General features: G+C 47.4%; 1 protein-coding gene across 9 annotated transcripts in view; it reads right to left on the bottom strand.

Annotated features, from left to right (window-relative positions):
• Positions 1 to 196: 196 nt before the first annotated feature.
• The window catches only part of SPECC1 (sperm antigen with calponin homology and coiled-coil domains 1), a 247898-nt gene continuing 232031 nt past the window's right edge, over positions 197 to 16063 (bottom strand). For 6 of the 9 annotated variants that reach the window (XM_079903737.1, XM_079903742.1, XM_079903739.1 and 3 more), the window contains 4 exons: positions 13019 to 13078; positions 4900 to 4985; positions 434 to 641; positions 197 to 229 (listed from right to left, as the gene is read on the bottom strand). In XM_079903737.1, the coding sequence (XP_079759863.1) occupies positions 620 to 641; positions 4900 to 4985; positions 13019 to 13078 (168 nt within the window). In that variant the 3' untranslated portion in view covers positions 197 to 229; positions 434 to 619. Of the gene's footprint in view, positions 230 to 433; positions 642 to 4702; positions 4986 to 13018; positions 13079 to 16063 lie in introns of those variants that run through there. The other 3 variants (XM_079903741.1, XM_079903743.1, XM_079903738.1) reach the window with 1 other exon arrangement.

Here is a 16063-nt window from a genome sequence, read left to right as displayed (position 1 = left end):
CACGTCTCTGAACCTTTGTTTCCTCAGGGATGAAATCATGAGATGAGAAAGCTGAATCCAGTGCCCTCTAAGGTCGCTTCCCTCTCCAACCTCCTGTTACTCAGAGTCCAGGACAGAAGTCCTAACTGCACAGGCCACGGACGCAGCAGGCCGCCAGCCCCTGCTCCAGATTCCACTCCACAGAGCTCCAGCTGTGCTCTTCCTGCTGTCGGGGGTGACAGCTCGGATTCTGGGGAAGATGAAAAAACCACGAAAGGAGAATTGCCACCCCTTTAAGAATAAAGGTTGTCCAGGGTTGAAAAGTAAAACCGGCCATCCAGCGGCTCAGGATGACATCTGGTGGGGCTGACCATGGCCAAGTCATGGCTGGTGACCACCATGCTCCCTGGTTTTCTATTCCCAGATGCCTGCAGTTACACAATTTGTGACTCACCTTTATGGCCAGTTTTGTGCTTCTCCAGCTGGACTCACGCCGCCCCGAAGCTGGACTCACTCCCCGGGCTCGCAGGCAGGCCTGTGGGCTCTCGACACCACGGGACATGGCTTTAGGATGAGGTGATGAACCTTGCCGGCATGCTGATGTTACTCAAAGATTTTCTTAGGGGAAAAGTCACCATCTTTATATGAGACTCACTGATATGCTGTGGAGGGAATGTAGAATTCTCAACATTTTTAAGACTTCAAATTAAAAATTGAGGCCCTCAAAATAAAAGATCCCTAAAAAAGTCATAGTGCACGGCTTCGAACTTGTCTTGAGACACTGAGGGGCATGAGCTGGTCTAGGAGATAAGGTCTAACACCCTGGCTTACAGGACTGCAAGCTCAGACTGGTTGAAAATATCCCTGGCCCTGTCATACATCCGATCTCGTCATCTGAACAAATGAAGACGCGGCTCTGCCCTGGGGAGCTGAGTGCCCTGCGGCAGGAGGTGGTGGTGCTTGGCCGCTGGCCACAGACCCCTCGGGCAGCTCAGAGCCACTCGGGCTGAGTCACGAGACACCACCAGGAGCACGGGCTGCGGGTCAGCCCCACCGGGAGCAGACTCAGCATACGCGGGCTGTGCTTCGTCCAGAGAGGGGCCCAGGCCCACAGACCAGGAACCTCCCCGCTGGACCCCAAGCCACGGAGGGATGACTGGCAACGGCTGAGGCACTGGCCATCCACCAAACGTCCACGCGTCCGTGTGTGTGGGCGCGCACGCACGTATGCGGGCTGAGCCGCTGACACGGCTTTGGGTCATCACACGGGGAGCCTGGTATCTTCTGGGTGCAGCATCACGCGGCAACTGACGGCCCAGAGGAAGTGGCTGGCGGCCACCGTCCTGGCCCCGGGCCTGTCACACCCTCATCCCAGGCTGTGCTGTCCTGGGAAGACCGAGTCCCCCAGGAGGGAAAGGCCAGCGCGTGGGGCCTCCGTGGGAGGAGGTGGAGGTGGAGAGGCTTCTCCTCTGTCCTCTCCTGTGGGCAGGGCTGGTCCCCAAAGGCACCATGAAGGATGGCCTCCGAGTGGTGCCCGAAGACCACACGTCACCTGACGAATCGCTCGCTCAGCGTCCTGGTGTCAGCACACACCAGCATCCCCGGTCCGTTAAAGTTCGTGTTCACTCTGCCTCCGCGATCTCGGTATAACCTCTCCTGCCCCCCACCCTCAGTGGGCACGTCCAAGCAGCTCTGCAGCACCCCGTGCGGCCCTGGAGGGCGGGGCCCCCGGGGAACCGCGGTCACAGCAAGGGGCCGTGCAGGGGAGGGGGCCAAGGGGCATCAGGACCCAGTCCTTTCTGGTGACCCCCGGCAGTTGCAGTGGGGACCACGGCCCAGTGAGGAACAGGGACGCGAAGATGCCAGTTTGGAAACAGACTGAATGGAAGCCTGGCATTTTGAGAAAATAGTAACAATAAATGTCACTGGGACAAATTCATAGTCAGACAGAAACAAAATATATTTATTAGAAATATTACAGAGCCATACATCGCACGCGTCCACGTTCACAGTTACACACGCCTCTGTTGCGTCCTGACAGCGCTGGGCACGGTCTGTGCTCTTGGCAGAAATGAGGCCACAAACGCACTGCTGCATTCCACTCATGCAGTCGAAGCTACTGAGCTACTCCGGACAGCACAGGTTTAGCCCAACTCTAACCTGGGTCGGAGAAGTGAAACCCGCAGTGATGCCAGGCACACGCGATATTAAAAATCCTCTATAAAAAGGTTGCTGGGTCCTGTCCTTTGCCGCACGTCACTCGTCAGCTCCTCTCAAATGGCCCTCGAGCTCTGGGCTGGGAAGAACTAGGGCTGGATTTGGCAAAGGGGCTTGTATCTGACGACCGAGACCTCTGTCCCCAGGCAGCGCGGTGCCTGTCCCCTCAGCGGGGACGTGGGGGGCGACTGGGAAAGCAGCCCGTGGGTCTGGGGACCGTGACGCCAGGTGTGAGCCGCTCAGGAGCCTCTGGGTGGAATCAACAAAAGCTATAAAACAACAGCTGGGTGAAGAAGGGAAACCAAAGGCCGTCTTGTTTCTGAAGTGAGGAGGGACAGAATGGGAGGTGGGTGAATTTGCCTGGTTGCCCAGACACCGCGCCCGGTGGGCAGGGCCCGTGCCACCATCAGCTGTGAAACAGCTCGACGCAAAGAACCATGGGCTTCTCTCCATGTCTTTAAAAATACAAAACACAACTCCTCCACCTTGGGGGGGTCTTGCATTCTGCATCTATCTTGTGTATAAAAATAATACATTTTTTGGAAAAAGGATCTGCAGAACCACCAAATAATTTTAGGTGACGAAGTACTGGCTGAAGGAAGACGGGAAGTGACACGGATACTGTGACCTCTGAAAACCTCAGGACAGAAAACTGGGGACGATGCAGTTTGCTGACAGTAACCACTGTGTGTTCTCAAGTTTTCCACACTCACCTTGTGCTCTGAGCTCCCCAGTTAAAACCTGACCTACGCGGTGGCCCCCTGCCCCCCGCCCCGACCCTGCAGTGCTGACAGGCCTGAGCCGGCACCCCCGGGCCCAACGCCACCCTTGTCCCTGCGGGCAGGACACAGGTGCCCTGTGCCCTAAGGGTGCTCTTGCTGCAAAGCAGTCAGGCAACCTCTTTCCGTTATAAAAACAAATTGCACGTGGCCTCCTCTCCTCTTTTTAGCCTAAAGGCAGCAGCAGCTCTAGCATGGGGGGAGGGGAAACAGCAACACCTCCACCGCAGAGGCTCCGTGCTGATTCTGAATCCCCCTCAGTGACCGCAGCATCAGCGGCCCCTCCCACACGGAGCCTCACGGTGACCCCAGGCTGCACACAACCAGCAACGTCCCAACCGCACTCCCGGGGAAGCAAGCAAGGCAGGGTCGGGGGAGGAGGAGACACCGGGAGTATCTTTCAGCGGTCCGCCCCTCAGGAAGGCGAGAGCTACACCTGTCCGGGTGGTACCTCCAGCTTCATGTGAAGACAAATCGTCACGGCCACCGTCACCAGACTCTCTCCTTTCAGCACTTCTCGGGGACTTTGAAAATATACAGAACGCAACCCTGGTCCCCTTCCCAGTACTCTGACCCCACGCTGGGGCAGGTGAGGAGTGTGTGTTATCAACGAGCCCCCTGCAGAAGGACCCCAGCCAGCGGCCTCGGCAGCATGAGGTGGAGGGACGGGCGCCGTGTGGGACCCGGATGCCTCTTCCAAGGCGGCCGGGAGGGAGGGTCGAGCTCAGCCGCCCCCAGGACAGGGACCGATGGGGCCCCGGCTACGAACAAGGGCTCCTACCAGCCTGCAGGGAGTACTGCGCCAGCTGCCCTGGGCTCTGGGGCCGTGGGAAGGACCCTGGTCGACGGGCGCTGATGTAAGCAGCTGCGGGATCCCCCGGGCCGGGGTGAACCTCATTTGCTACGTAATGTACATTTATTTGCCCAGGTGATTACCTGCACCTGCACCTCCCAGGCGGAGGGCAGCTCTGGAAAGGGCTCTGCTGCCGCTTAGGGTGACTGCAGGCTCTAGGGAAACTGAGTTGCCTCCTTCAGTTGTACCCCAGCCGGCTCTGCCTGCCCCCAGGGCCTCCTCTGCCGTGCAAATGTAGGCGGCCTGGGGAAGGGCTAACACCACAGCCAGAGTTGAGATACTGTTTACATCGCCGCCTGCCCAGCATCCCAAGAAATACACGTCCTCCAGCTGTTTGTGCAAAAGCACGAGGACCCCGGCCGGCACAGGCCAGTGCCTTCTGTCTGAGCGACTTTGTCAGGTTCCGTGCGGGGCAAACGTGTGGGTGTGGATGGGGCGTGAATACGTGCAGGACACTCGGAGCAGGTGACAGTCACGGAGGCTTCCCGTCCGCCGCCGCTGAGCACGGGGTCCTGGTGTGACTGCGTCCCAGACACACATCCTCCTGTCCTCCCAGGGACACCTAGCAAACTACCCAGGGGCTCCTTTACATCTCAAGTTTGATCTTCCACCCAAAGAATCAAATAAGGGACAGAAGACCTAAAGGTGGTGAAGTTCTTACTGAGGACGCAAGTCTTTTCCCCAGGATGCAGGGTGCTCATGTGTTTCAGGGTTTCTTGAGAGCAAACTTTCTCTTTTTGTGTTTTGTTGGGCATTTTTCTTTTGGAGGGGTCTGGGAGGTGTCAAGTGGAGAGTTTTTATAGAGGCAGAAGACAGCATCTGTAGTAGAGACGGTGGGGTTTGGAAGTGCTGTTTGTCGTGAGATTCAGGGCAGCTCCAGTGAACACACCGCTGGGCTCCCGCGGAGAAGGGGGGCCCAAGAGAGCGTGGCCCCCCAACTCCCGGGCCACGTGCGTCGGCATTCAAGGTGGGCGTGGTGGACCTGGCTGTTTCTTGTGTGTGTGCTGGCCCTGGGCAAGCTGGGCGGTGGACGGAGCAGGGACGAGCAGCAAGCGCTGCCTCCAGACTTACGTCTCGAAGTACTTGTAGATCTGGGCCACGTACTGCATGACGCTCTGCCAGTCGGGCCGGTCTGTGTGCAGCATCTCACTGAGCTCCTGCGGGAGAGGGCAGAGGTCACAGGGGGCCACAAAGCCTTCCCATGCAGCCGGCAGGTACAGGCAACACCCAGCCGGTGCTAAAGGTGCTTAGTGAAAAGAAAAGCTTTTTCTTCCCGTTTGTTCAAGAGATGCTGTCCCTTTTAGGAAACATTAGACTTGACCTCCCGCCTCTCCCATCTTTTAACAACATGACAGTGAACATTAACAGAAGTTTTGAACTAAAAATAAGAATTGCCCTATGATCCAGCAATCCCACTCCCGGGCATATGTCTGGACAAAACCAGAATTCGGAAAGACCCATGCACCCCAATGTTCACTGCAGCACTGTTCACAACAGCCAAGACATGGACACAACCTAAATGTTCATCAACAGAGGAACGGACAAAGAGGATGCGGTACATATATATGATGGAAGACCACTTGGCCATAAAAAAGAATGAAATAATGCCACTGGTAGCAACATGGATGCAGCCAGAGATTACCATACTACGTGAAGTGAGTCAGACAGAGAAAGACAAATACCATATGATATCACTTACATGTGAACCTAAAATATGACACAGGGCTTCCCTGGTGGTGCAGTGGTTGAGAATCTGCCTGCTAATGCAGGGGACACGGGTTCGAGCCCTGGTCTGGGAAGATCCCACATGCCGCGGAGCAACTAGGCCCGTGAGCCGTAACTACTGAGCCTGCGCGCCTGGAGCCTGTGCTCCGCAAGAAGAGAGGCCGCGATAGTGAGAGGTCCGCGCACTGCGATGACGAGTGGCCCCCGTTTGCCACAACTAGAGAAAGCCCTCGCACAGCAACGAAGACCCAACACAGCAAAAATAAATTAATTAATTAATAAACTCCTACCCCCAACATCTAAAATATGACACAAATGAATCTATATAGAAAATAGAAACGGACTCACAGACAGAGAACAGACTTGTGGTTGCCAAGGAGGAGGGGGTTGGGATCAGCAGATGCAAGCTATTATATATAGAATGGATATAAGGTCCTACTGTAGAGCACACGGAACCATATTCAATATCCTGTGATAAACCATCATGGAAAAGAATATGAAAAAGATGTACATATGTATATAACTGAATCACTTTGTTGTACAGCAGAAACTCACACATTGTAAATCAACTAGACTTCAATAAAACAAAAGTTTTGAAAAGAGTCACCGCGATTCCATTATTGTAAAAGGATTCCTACCTCTCCAAGCTACCTCTGAACGCACACCTGTGTCCCACACGCTCCGTCATTGTGTGCCCCGTGCTTTGACACTTTTCATACACCATTTCCCGCACAACTGTGCTGTGTTGTTTTAGCGGATGTGCACTGTCCTCTCGGTGCACGGCATGTGACCGTGGTCCCTCCTTCACCACAGACTTTGCAGCGAGCATCTCCTCTGTGCGGTACTGCTTCCTTCTGTCGGATTCGTGCCACAAAAGTCCTGACCTGATTGAAAGCTGTTTTACCAGAATGAAGGGTCACCATTCCATGTTTTATTGTCGTTTCCCCCTCATTTCGTTGGCAACGAGCAGGCAGAGGCAGAGGCCGGGAGTGGTGGCAGGTAGGACGGCCCTCCGTCCGTCTACTGCGTGGCCAGGCCTTCCTGAAATCCATGGCGCTGAACGTATTTAATCATTCACTTTGGGGCTGAACCTGGATTCTTCTGTGGTCACAGGAGAACACTAGGGAAGGTCCTGGCGTAAAGCCAGAAGCAGAGATGCAGTGGAAAAGCAGGCTGACCTTAGCACATCTGCTCCTGGGCGGGGTCAGAACTGGCTGAGGCCTGGAACCAGCCATTTAGCTTCTGTTTCAACATCTGAATATATCTTACTGACTTTGCTCCCTGGTTGTGCGAAGAAATCAGCACAGCATTGGTCACGGGAAAGGGTGGAAAAGAAATGTGTGGAACATTCCGCACAGATGTACCTAGAACAATTTGAAAAGGAAAACAAAGTGTTTTCCAGAGATGCTGGAGGGACGGCAAACCTCCCTCCAAGGGGGGCAAGGACGCGTCTTCCTGCTTAGAGAGGATTCGGAAGTCTGATCAATATTCACTGTTTTACTCAGAGTATCCGATAGGCCTGAACCTAACAATAATTAAATTTTAAAATATTTTGGTACATGGTTAAAGTGACATCTGAACGTGTTTGAAGAAATCATTTAGCACTCTTCAGGAGAAGAGAGGGTACGCCGCATCAATAAAAATCTGCTAGTGCATGACACTTGTTTGATTTAGTAGCTTAAAACCTTCCCCAAAAAGAAAACACCAGGCCCAGATGGCTTCACTGGTTAATTCTTCCAAACAGTTCAGGACAAAATAATACCAATTCTACACAATCTCTTCCAGGAAACAGAAGAGGAGGGAACACCTCCTCACTCATTCTGTGAAACCAGCGCCAATACTAATACCGAAATCAGACAAAGACATTACAAAAAAACAACTACCAGGTTCTCACTTGAACACAGACACAATAATCCTTAATAAATATTATCAATTGAATCATGATCAAGTGGGGTTCATCTCCGGAAAGCAAGGCTGCTTCAACATCCATGAATCAATCAATGTTATTTATACTAACAGACTAATAAGAAAAACCATATGGTCATATCAATAGATGCAGAAAAAGCATTATACAAAATTCAATAACTATTCATAATAAAGGTTCTCAAAATACCAGAAATAGAGGGTATTTCTTTTACCTAATAAAGAACATATACAAAACCCAAGGGCTGACATCATACTTAATAGTGAGAAACTGAGCACTTCCCCGCTAAGATTGGCAAAAAAGAACAAGGTGAGGATGCCTTCTCTCACCTCTCCTAGTCAGCACTGTACTGGAAGTTCTAGCCAGTGCATAAGGCAAGAAAGAGAAACAAAAGGCATACAGATTAGAAAGAACTAAACTGTCTTTATTTGCCGATGACATGACTGTCTATGCAGAAAACTCCAAAGAGTCTACCAGAAAAACCTCTTGGAACTAATACGCAAGTTTAGCCAAGTCTCAGGACACAAAATCAACAACTTTCCTACATGCCAGCAATGAACAACGGCATATGAAAAAAAAGAAAAAAAAAAACCCAACCATTTAAAATGGCACCCAAGAAAATCTACACGCAGAAAACTATAAAACACCACATGCAGAAAATTACAACATACTGATGAAAGAAATCAAGAAGCTCTAAATAAATGGAGAGATGTTCTAGGTTCATAGCTTGGAGATGGAGTATTGTTAAAATGGCGATTCCTCCCATCTGATCTACAGATACAATGCAACCCCAATCAAAATCCCAACAAGCTGTTTTTGGGGGTAGATAGCGACAAACTGATTCTAAAATTTACAAAGGCAAAGGTACCGGAATAGCCAAAACAATTCTGAAGAGAAGAATAAAGTTGGGAGACTTGATGTCACAATTTCTAAAGCTCTATTGATCAAGGCAGAGTGGTGCTGGTCAAGGGGCAGACACTTGGGGCATGTTATGCGTATTCTACCACAATAAAAATAATTGATAAAAAGAAAAATGATAGGGCTTCTTGTCCTCAGGGGTCTTGGTGGGGATGGAGATAAGCTCTATCATCAGAGAAATTACAATATCACACACACGTGCTCCACAGACTATGAATAAATTGTGCTTTCAGAGCCCAGGTGGGCATGGCTGCCCAGAGGCAGGGTCACGGAGGGGTGAGACGTGGGCTCTGGAGACAGCTGGGCTCCTTGACCCTTGTCTTTGCTACTCACTGGCCACGTGCCCTTTCATGGAACCGCACTGTCTCAGTGTCCCACCCACAAGGAGCATCTACGTCGCAGGGCTTTTGAGAGGGCCAATGACATGGAAAATGCCCGGCACAGAGTAAACATGCACATAGTAAGTGAATTAATTGTCTAAGTAGCCTCTATAAAGTTTATGCTACAGATCAGGCCCAGTTATGCCTAAGGAATCATTCTGATATCCCCGTAAAATCCTGAGTTGCAATGACCTCCCTTCCCAGGTGACCTGAGGACCTTAGGCTGTGTGAGGAGTGACCGTTCTGGTGGACACAGCGGCTCACCCAGCAAGCAGCACGCTCACAGACCGTATGACCTAGTGCGGGCGTGCCCACCTCAGCAGGTGCGGAGGGCACACACGCTGGCTGCTTTCACGGCAGTGCCAACAGTAGCACACGTATTCTCTCTCCTATTCTTCCTGTGAGGAGTTGTTCCACCTGGGATGTGGCGTGTTAAACTTCTATATTACACCGTGGCTGGGAAGGAATGCATTCTAAAATTTGGGGAACACTGTAGGGTTTTCACTTGTAAAAAATCTCATCCTTGCTAACAATGGTAAACCCAGAAACCTATATTTGCTAGAATATACACATATAAGGGAATTTTTTTCCTGACTAATCTAATAACAGAACTTGACCAAGGACTTGGGATTATTACTGCTGTCAGTTCTGATTGGGTGTATTTTTAAAATGTCATGTGTAACTAAATATGTTATTTTTCAATCCATCTCACGATACTGTAAAGCGAATTTAATAATGTAGGAAGCTTCTATATTTTTGATGGCATAAACAGGTTAAACTGCTCACAAACATTCCTAAATGGTTTTGAGATTCATCATGATGTTTGTCAGTAGTTCCTCAGAGACATCTCTACAAATGAAACTGCTGGCTCTGACTGTTAGTTCAACAAGATGATCTCATTTGCTCCCCAGCTTTCACTACAGTAGTACGTGAGATGAAAAAGAGGAAAAAATGTTAAATTTAAAAAGCAAATATTAACTGTAACACCACAAAGAAAACCGTATTCTGTGTATAATATCATCTTCTAACAAGTTCTCATGGTGTCTTTGATTCCTTATGTAAATTATCTGTGGTCACTTGTTAGCTGTTTAGTGTTTCAGAAGATAAATCAGGTTTCTGCTACGCCGTCTTGGCCAGACATTAAGTCCCCTCACTCCTTTTTAGATTCTCTAGACTTGTATTTACACAACAGGGACACCTGTTTCTTAAAGGTTCAGTGGAATTTGGGCTTACTGGGAATTTTTTGTTCGTGTGTGTGTGACTATATTTAAAACAATGAATTTCACTTGCTAAAGTTCTACTTCTAAGTTTTGGAGAAATATTTATATTTACTTTTTTTTTTTTTTTTTGCAGTACGCGGGCCTCTCACTGTTGTGGCCTCTCCCGTTGCGGACTACAGGCTCTGGACGCGCAGGCTCAGCGGCCATGGCTCACAGGCCCAGCCGCTCTGCGGCATACGGGATCTTCCCGGACCGGGGCACGAACCCGTGTCCCCTGCATCGGCAAGCGGACTCTCAACCACTGCGCCACCAGGGAAGCCCTACATTTGCTATTTGAAGGAACGTATTTACATATTTTTTTTAGAAAACTGCCCGTTCTGTTTCAAACACTTTGGCGTACACTGTCACGGTACTAAAATTCCTGATAGCTGTCCTTTCCCTTTGTCATTTCATCCTCTGAGGTTACACAAGTATGTCTCACTGTTAACTTCAACTGAGATTTTCCTAATCGCTAGTAAGATTGAACATCTTTTTAAATGTTTACTGGCCATTTGTGAGTTGTCTGTTCCAGACTTTGATAATTTTCTACTAGGTTTTTTTAAATTATTATTATTGGTTCGTAGAAATCATTTGTAGATTATACGTCTTTGCTTTTTTTTGCAGTTACGTTATGATGTGTCTGGATGGATATTTTGTATTATTCATCCTGTTTGAGATTCATTAAGAATCTGTGGTCTTTCATCATTCTGGAAAAATTTCAGGCACCACTTCTTCAAATACTATCTCTCTTCACTTTTTCTTTCCTCTTCTTCTGGAATTCCCACTGGACGTGGGACTTGGACACGGTCTGACTTTATCTTCCATGCCTCTTAAGCTCTGTGACAGACACTATCAGATGTTCCCAACCTCTCTCTCCCTTGAAAGGCTTCCCACTAAATTTAGAGAATGAGAAATGTTATATGCTTACTTTCTCAAACTCCCTTGCAGCTGGTGTGGCCACATAACAGTACTACCAATGAGCTGGAGGGACCCTGGGAAGGCTTTTGGTTTCCTTATCAAAGGGGGAAGATGTTAGGCACTTGCTCCTCTCCCTTCTCCCTCCTTCCTGCCCTGCAGACAGGAGTGATGTCTGGAGCTTGGTAGTCATGTTCAACCACAGAGAAACAAGTATGAGGGCAAAGAACCAACAGATTAAAGATGGTGGAGTGAAGAGAAGAGACACTCTGGGGTCCTTGATTATAACATTGAGCAGTGAACCATTCCTGAAACTAAAAAAAAAAAATATATATATATATATATACACACACACACATACACATATATATACATATATATATACACACACACACATATATATCTTTATGGTTGAAGCAACTGTTAGTTGGGTTTTCCATTTCTTGAAGTTGAAAAACCTATTAACTAATAAAACCCCTCTATTACATTTTCCATTTTTAAATGTCCCTGTTTTATGTTCTGGGTAATTTCCTTAGATCTAGTTTCCAATTCAGTAGTTCTCTCTTCTGCTGTATCCAATCAGTTTTCAGCCCAACTGGTAACTGGTATTTTTAATTCCAAATTTTAATTTCTACAAGTTTTACTTGATTCTTCTCCAAGTCTTTTTTTTTTATAGTACTGTGTTCTTTCCTTATGATTTTAATATGTTTAAACGCAGTCTTTTGAGGTCTCTCTCTTCCTGTTTTATTATCTCAAGTTCTGGTAGGTGATCCTCTTGTTGGTGGTGTCTGCTGACTAGCTCAAGTAGATGGATTTCTTTTCTTTTTTAAAATTTTATTGGAGCACAGCTGATTTACAGTGTTGTGTTACTTTCAGGTGTACAGCAAAGTGATTCAGTTACACATATACATATATTCACTATTTTTCAGATTCTTTTCTCACATAGGTTATCACAGAATCTTGAGTAGAGTTCCCTGTGCTATACAGTAGGTCCTTGTTGTCAAGTAGATCATTTTCTTGAGCGCTTTGTAATTCTGGATTATGAGCGTATTTTCAGCAGCCTCTGTGCTACGGGCCCAGGAGCCTCCAACAGCAGAGACAGTATAAACCGGGGAATGCTTGCAGTAGATATTATAAATTTGGACTCCAAACCTCATCTGGCCCAGTTTTCTTTCCTTACAGGAGATTTTCCTTTTCTGGCCACCAAAAAATCCCAGGAGGAGACCAAGCTTCCTTATCACCTCCCTGGACTGGAAGGTGGAGATTTTTATTTCCCCGTCAGTAAGAGTAGCATTTGTGAGCCTTGGCTTTGTGCAGGGGTCTCAGGACTAATGCACTGTTTACAGGAGCTCAGGGCCTTGTCTCTTGCCCCTGCATGGGCAAGAACCACAGCCTATACCCATCAGATGCCCGCTCATTACGAGCTCCCTCCACTACCCCAGCCCCAACCCTGGGGGTGGCCAGAGTCCTAGCACATGCCTCAGGGCTCTGGTCTTCACGCCTCTTTTAATTTCCAGCATCTGGTTATTTCCCCGTCTTTCTTCAGAGATCAGCTATGTATTGATTTTTTTTTTTTTTTTTTTTTTTTGCGGTACCCGGGCCTCTCACTGTTGTGGCCTCTCCCGTTGCGGAGCACAGGCTCCGGACGCGCAGGCTCAGCAGCCATGGCTCACGGGCCCAGCCACTTCGCAGCATGTGGGATCTTCCTGGACTGGGGCACGAACCTGTGTCCCCTGCATCGGCAGGTGGACTCTCAACCACTGCGCCACCAGGGAAGCCCTAATATTTTTAAAATTACATTTTATTCAGATTTCTAGGTGCCTTGAACAAGAGGGTTTTAATGATAATTCAGTCTAGAACTGAAATTTATCCACAGTGAAATCTTCACTGAAAACACTCTAAATCACATGTGGTCAGACCAACTGGATAATTTTCATTAGGAATCACGAGTAACATATCTTCAGCAGATGAATTTCACTGTTGTGTAAAAATTATTTAGTAGATGGTATAAAGTTCTTCCTCATATGATTAGAACAAAGTATCACAAGGACACGAAGGAGGATACTTACCAGGCTGGGTTTGATGCCTACACTTTCAGCTGCTTCAAATGCCAACAAGAGATTTCTTTTCTAGGTTAAAAAGACAAAGACAATGAAATTATCAACTAAAAATATATAGTTTTTGCTAGGAAAAAACACCAACTGACATTCCTATAAAGATTACCTACTGTTTATAAAACACTTAAGTTTTGAAGTCAAGTATGCAACCAATGATCATAGTTTACGGGGAAAAAAAGATTAACAGGTTACCGTTGTCACTAAAAATGACATTATTGATTGATTCCTGACCATCAAAGATACATTTTTGTTAATTCGGTTATTTATTTATTTTTTTGCTTTGTCAAGATTTATGACATACACATTACGTTGGGTATCAAGTTGTTTAATCATGGTGTTAGACCAAAAAAATTATCAAAGGAATATGTGCACATCGTTAAACACAGTCATATGAAAAACTGTTGCTTCCCTCAATCCTGGTCCTCGGGAGAAGACCTTTTTGTTTCTCTCTTTAATTCTGGTGATCTCCTCCATATCTCTGTAACTGCTCACACCACCATTGCTTGATTTCCGAAACAGAGGCATTGCCTTCTAACTTCTTCCCAAGATAAATGAGGACTTAGGTGCCTCTCTCCTCCCTGCATTATACTCACATAGCTCACGTTTGTGCCTGTGTTAGTTATGTCTGTGACTTGGACCATTTTCCTGAAACCTCCATTTCTCGTCCCATCAATTGCAGACAGCCGTTCCCGACTCCACTTTGGATGACAAGGAAGACGTCCCCTTGCCTTTCATCCACCTTGTCAAGTTTTAAACTGTTAAAAGCTGATAGAATTTGCTTCCTTTTCTTCAACCACACTTAAGTGTTCAGCACCCTCTTAACAGAACGACTCTGAAGGCTGAACACAGTAAGCGGTGTTTACACAGCAGCTGCGATCAGATTCCTCTCCCCAGTTCCACAGTCGTGATGCTGTGCCCCTCAAAACATTTCTTCCAGATGATTTTCTTCTTTGTAACTCGACCAATGGCTCAAATCCACACCACGTTTCAGTGTGCTGCAGACCTGGACCTTGACTGTCCTCAAGTCCGTTTGTTTTCAGTTCTGCTTGTTGGGATTTTTCTTGCTGGGAGAAGAACGGTGCCTCCTCTCATCTTCTGGTTTCTTATCTTTCTGACTATGGCTTACAATCCATGATATTCTCTTTGTACCAAACTGACTTTCTGTTCTAATATGTCCTGTTCTCTCATTGCCCCCCTTTATTAGACCCCCAAGCTCTTAATCGTATCATTATTCTATGAAACCCTTCAGCCCTGGAGTCCTCCAGAACCTGTCGACTGACCAAAAAAAAAAGCACAACCTAAAAGTGGAGAATTATGTTTTATTTGGTGGACATACTGAGGACTTAAGCCTGGGAGACAGGCTCTCGGATAGCTCTGAAGGCATTGTTCCGAATAGGTCAGGGAGAAGCCAGAATACATAGGAATTTTGCAAAAACAAACCAGGTAGTTGAATATCAAAAGATTTCTGCTAATTAAAGAACAAAACAAACTTCTCAAGCTAGTGAGTTTAGCACTTTTCTATGCATGGGAAGATGCAAGAGTCTGGGCTCACTGAAATCGTTTCTCCGAAATGCACCTTAACTATCTAGGGCCCGTATCCTGCTTTTTTCCTCCATCCTGGATCCTCACAGGTTACATGCTCGGGGCGGAGGCAGTGGCTGAGGGCTTGATGGCCACAACGTCCTTTGTTTACTGATATGGCAGGCGACACTTTTTGTCCACAAACCTCATGTCAGTTTTTGGATAAAACCCCTGCTCTTTTAAAAATTTTTTTTAATCTATCTATCTATCTATGGCTGTGCCCTGCATCTTGCGGGATATTAGTTCTCCGAGCAGGGATTGAACCCACACCCTCCGCAGTGAAAGCTCAGAGTCCTAACCACTGGACCGCTAGGGAATTCCCCTGAGAACCACATTCTACTAGAGCACGTTCTTAGTTTCCCTCTTAAAGAAAGGCTGTGGGAGAGATACATTTTCTGGATGCATTCATATACGAAATTTTCTCTTTTCTGCCATCTCACTTGGTTAATAATCTGGCTGGATACAGAACTCGATGTTGAAAATAATTTCCCCTAGAACTTTAGAGGCTCCACATCACTTAGCCCTCGTTTGTTGTTCCTGTTTTGAGACCCTTTCTGGCTGTTCTCTGATGCTTCTTCACCTGGATGAACTTAAGAATCATTTGGTCACACCTCCTCCCGTAATTCATTTGAAGTCATTCAGATTATATGAAACTTTAATTAAATTGGTAAAGTAAGTCTAATTGAGAGACGAATGTTTCCCTATGTATTCACGTTTTCTGTTGCTCAGCAGAATTTTGTAATTTTATGCATTTAGATTTTCTACAGAATTTTATACATTTCCCCACTTCCCCTTTCCGTCCTTTCCGGCACATCTGGTGCCTGAAGATTAAGGGGTCCGCTGGATACCGAGGCAAACTCTCTGTACTAGGTACCAGGTCACGGGAAACACTACAACACGGCAAAACACTTTTCTTCTGGTCTGTGGTCGGGGCCTTGGAAAGCCGTTGACCTGTGGTCGTCTTGCCCAAGCCGCCGGCCCCCTTCCTCCATATTAAAGGTAATTAATGGGGATGGACTGAGCGGAAACTTTAACACTGCTCTCCGTCCTGCTGAGAGGGGAGCTGTCCAGTGGCTTCTGGCTTCCTTTACTTTAGCCCCAGCCAGCAGCAGGAAGCTCCTACTCTGGTGCTAATGAGGCCTTTGTCCTTATCTTAAAGTCCTGTGGGTTCATTCTGGGGGAGGAAAGGGGTCTGTAAGCCAATGGTTTTTAGGCTCCCATTACTCCAGACATTAAGATACAAACATTCTTTTACGGTTTTTGGTATGCAATGCCCAACAGCTTTGTAAATGTTAACACAGTTTTCAGTTCCAGCAACAGCGTTTAAGGGCCCCTTTTCTCCCACCTTTACTTGCACAGAATGTTACGATTTTCAAAAGTCTCTGCCAAATGTGACAGGCTAAGAATAATATTTTG

Source organism: Stenella coeruleoalba, assembly GCF_951394435.1.
Source record: "Stenella coeruleoalba genome assembly, chromosome: 19".
NCBI lineage: Eukaryota > Metazoa > Chordata > Mammalia > Artiodactyla > Delphinidae > Stenella > Stenella coeruleoalba.
The sequence above is the reverse complement of the archived record's forward strand: the minus strand, read 5'-3'. Positions and strand labels throughout refer to the sequence as shown.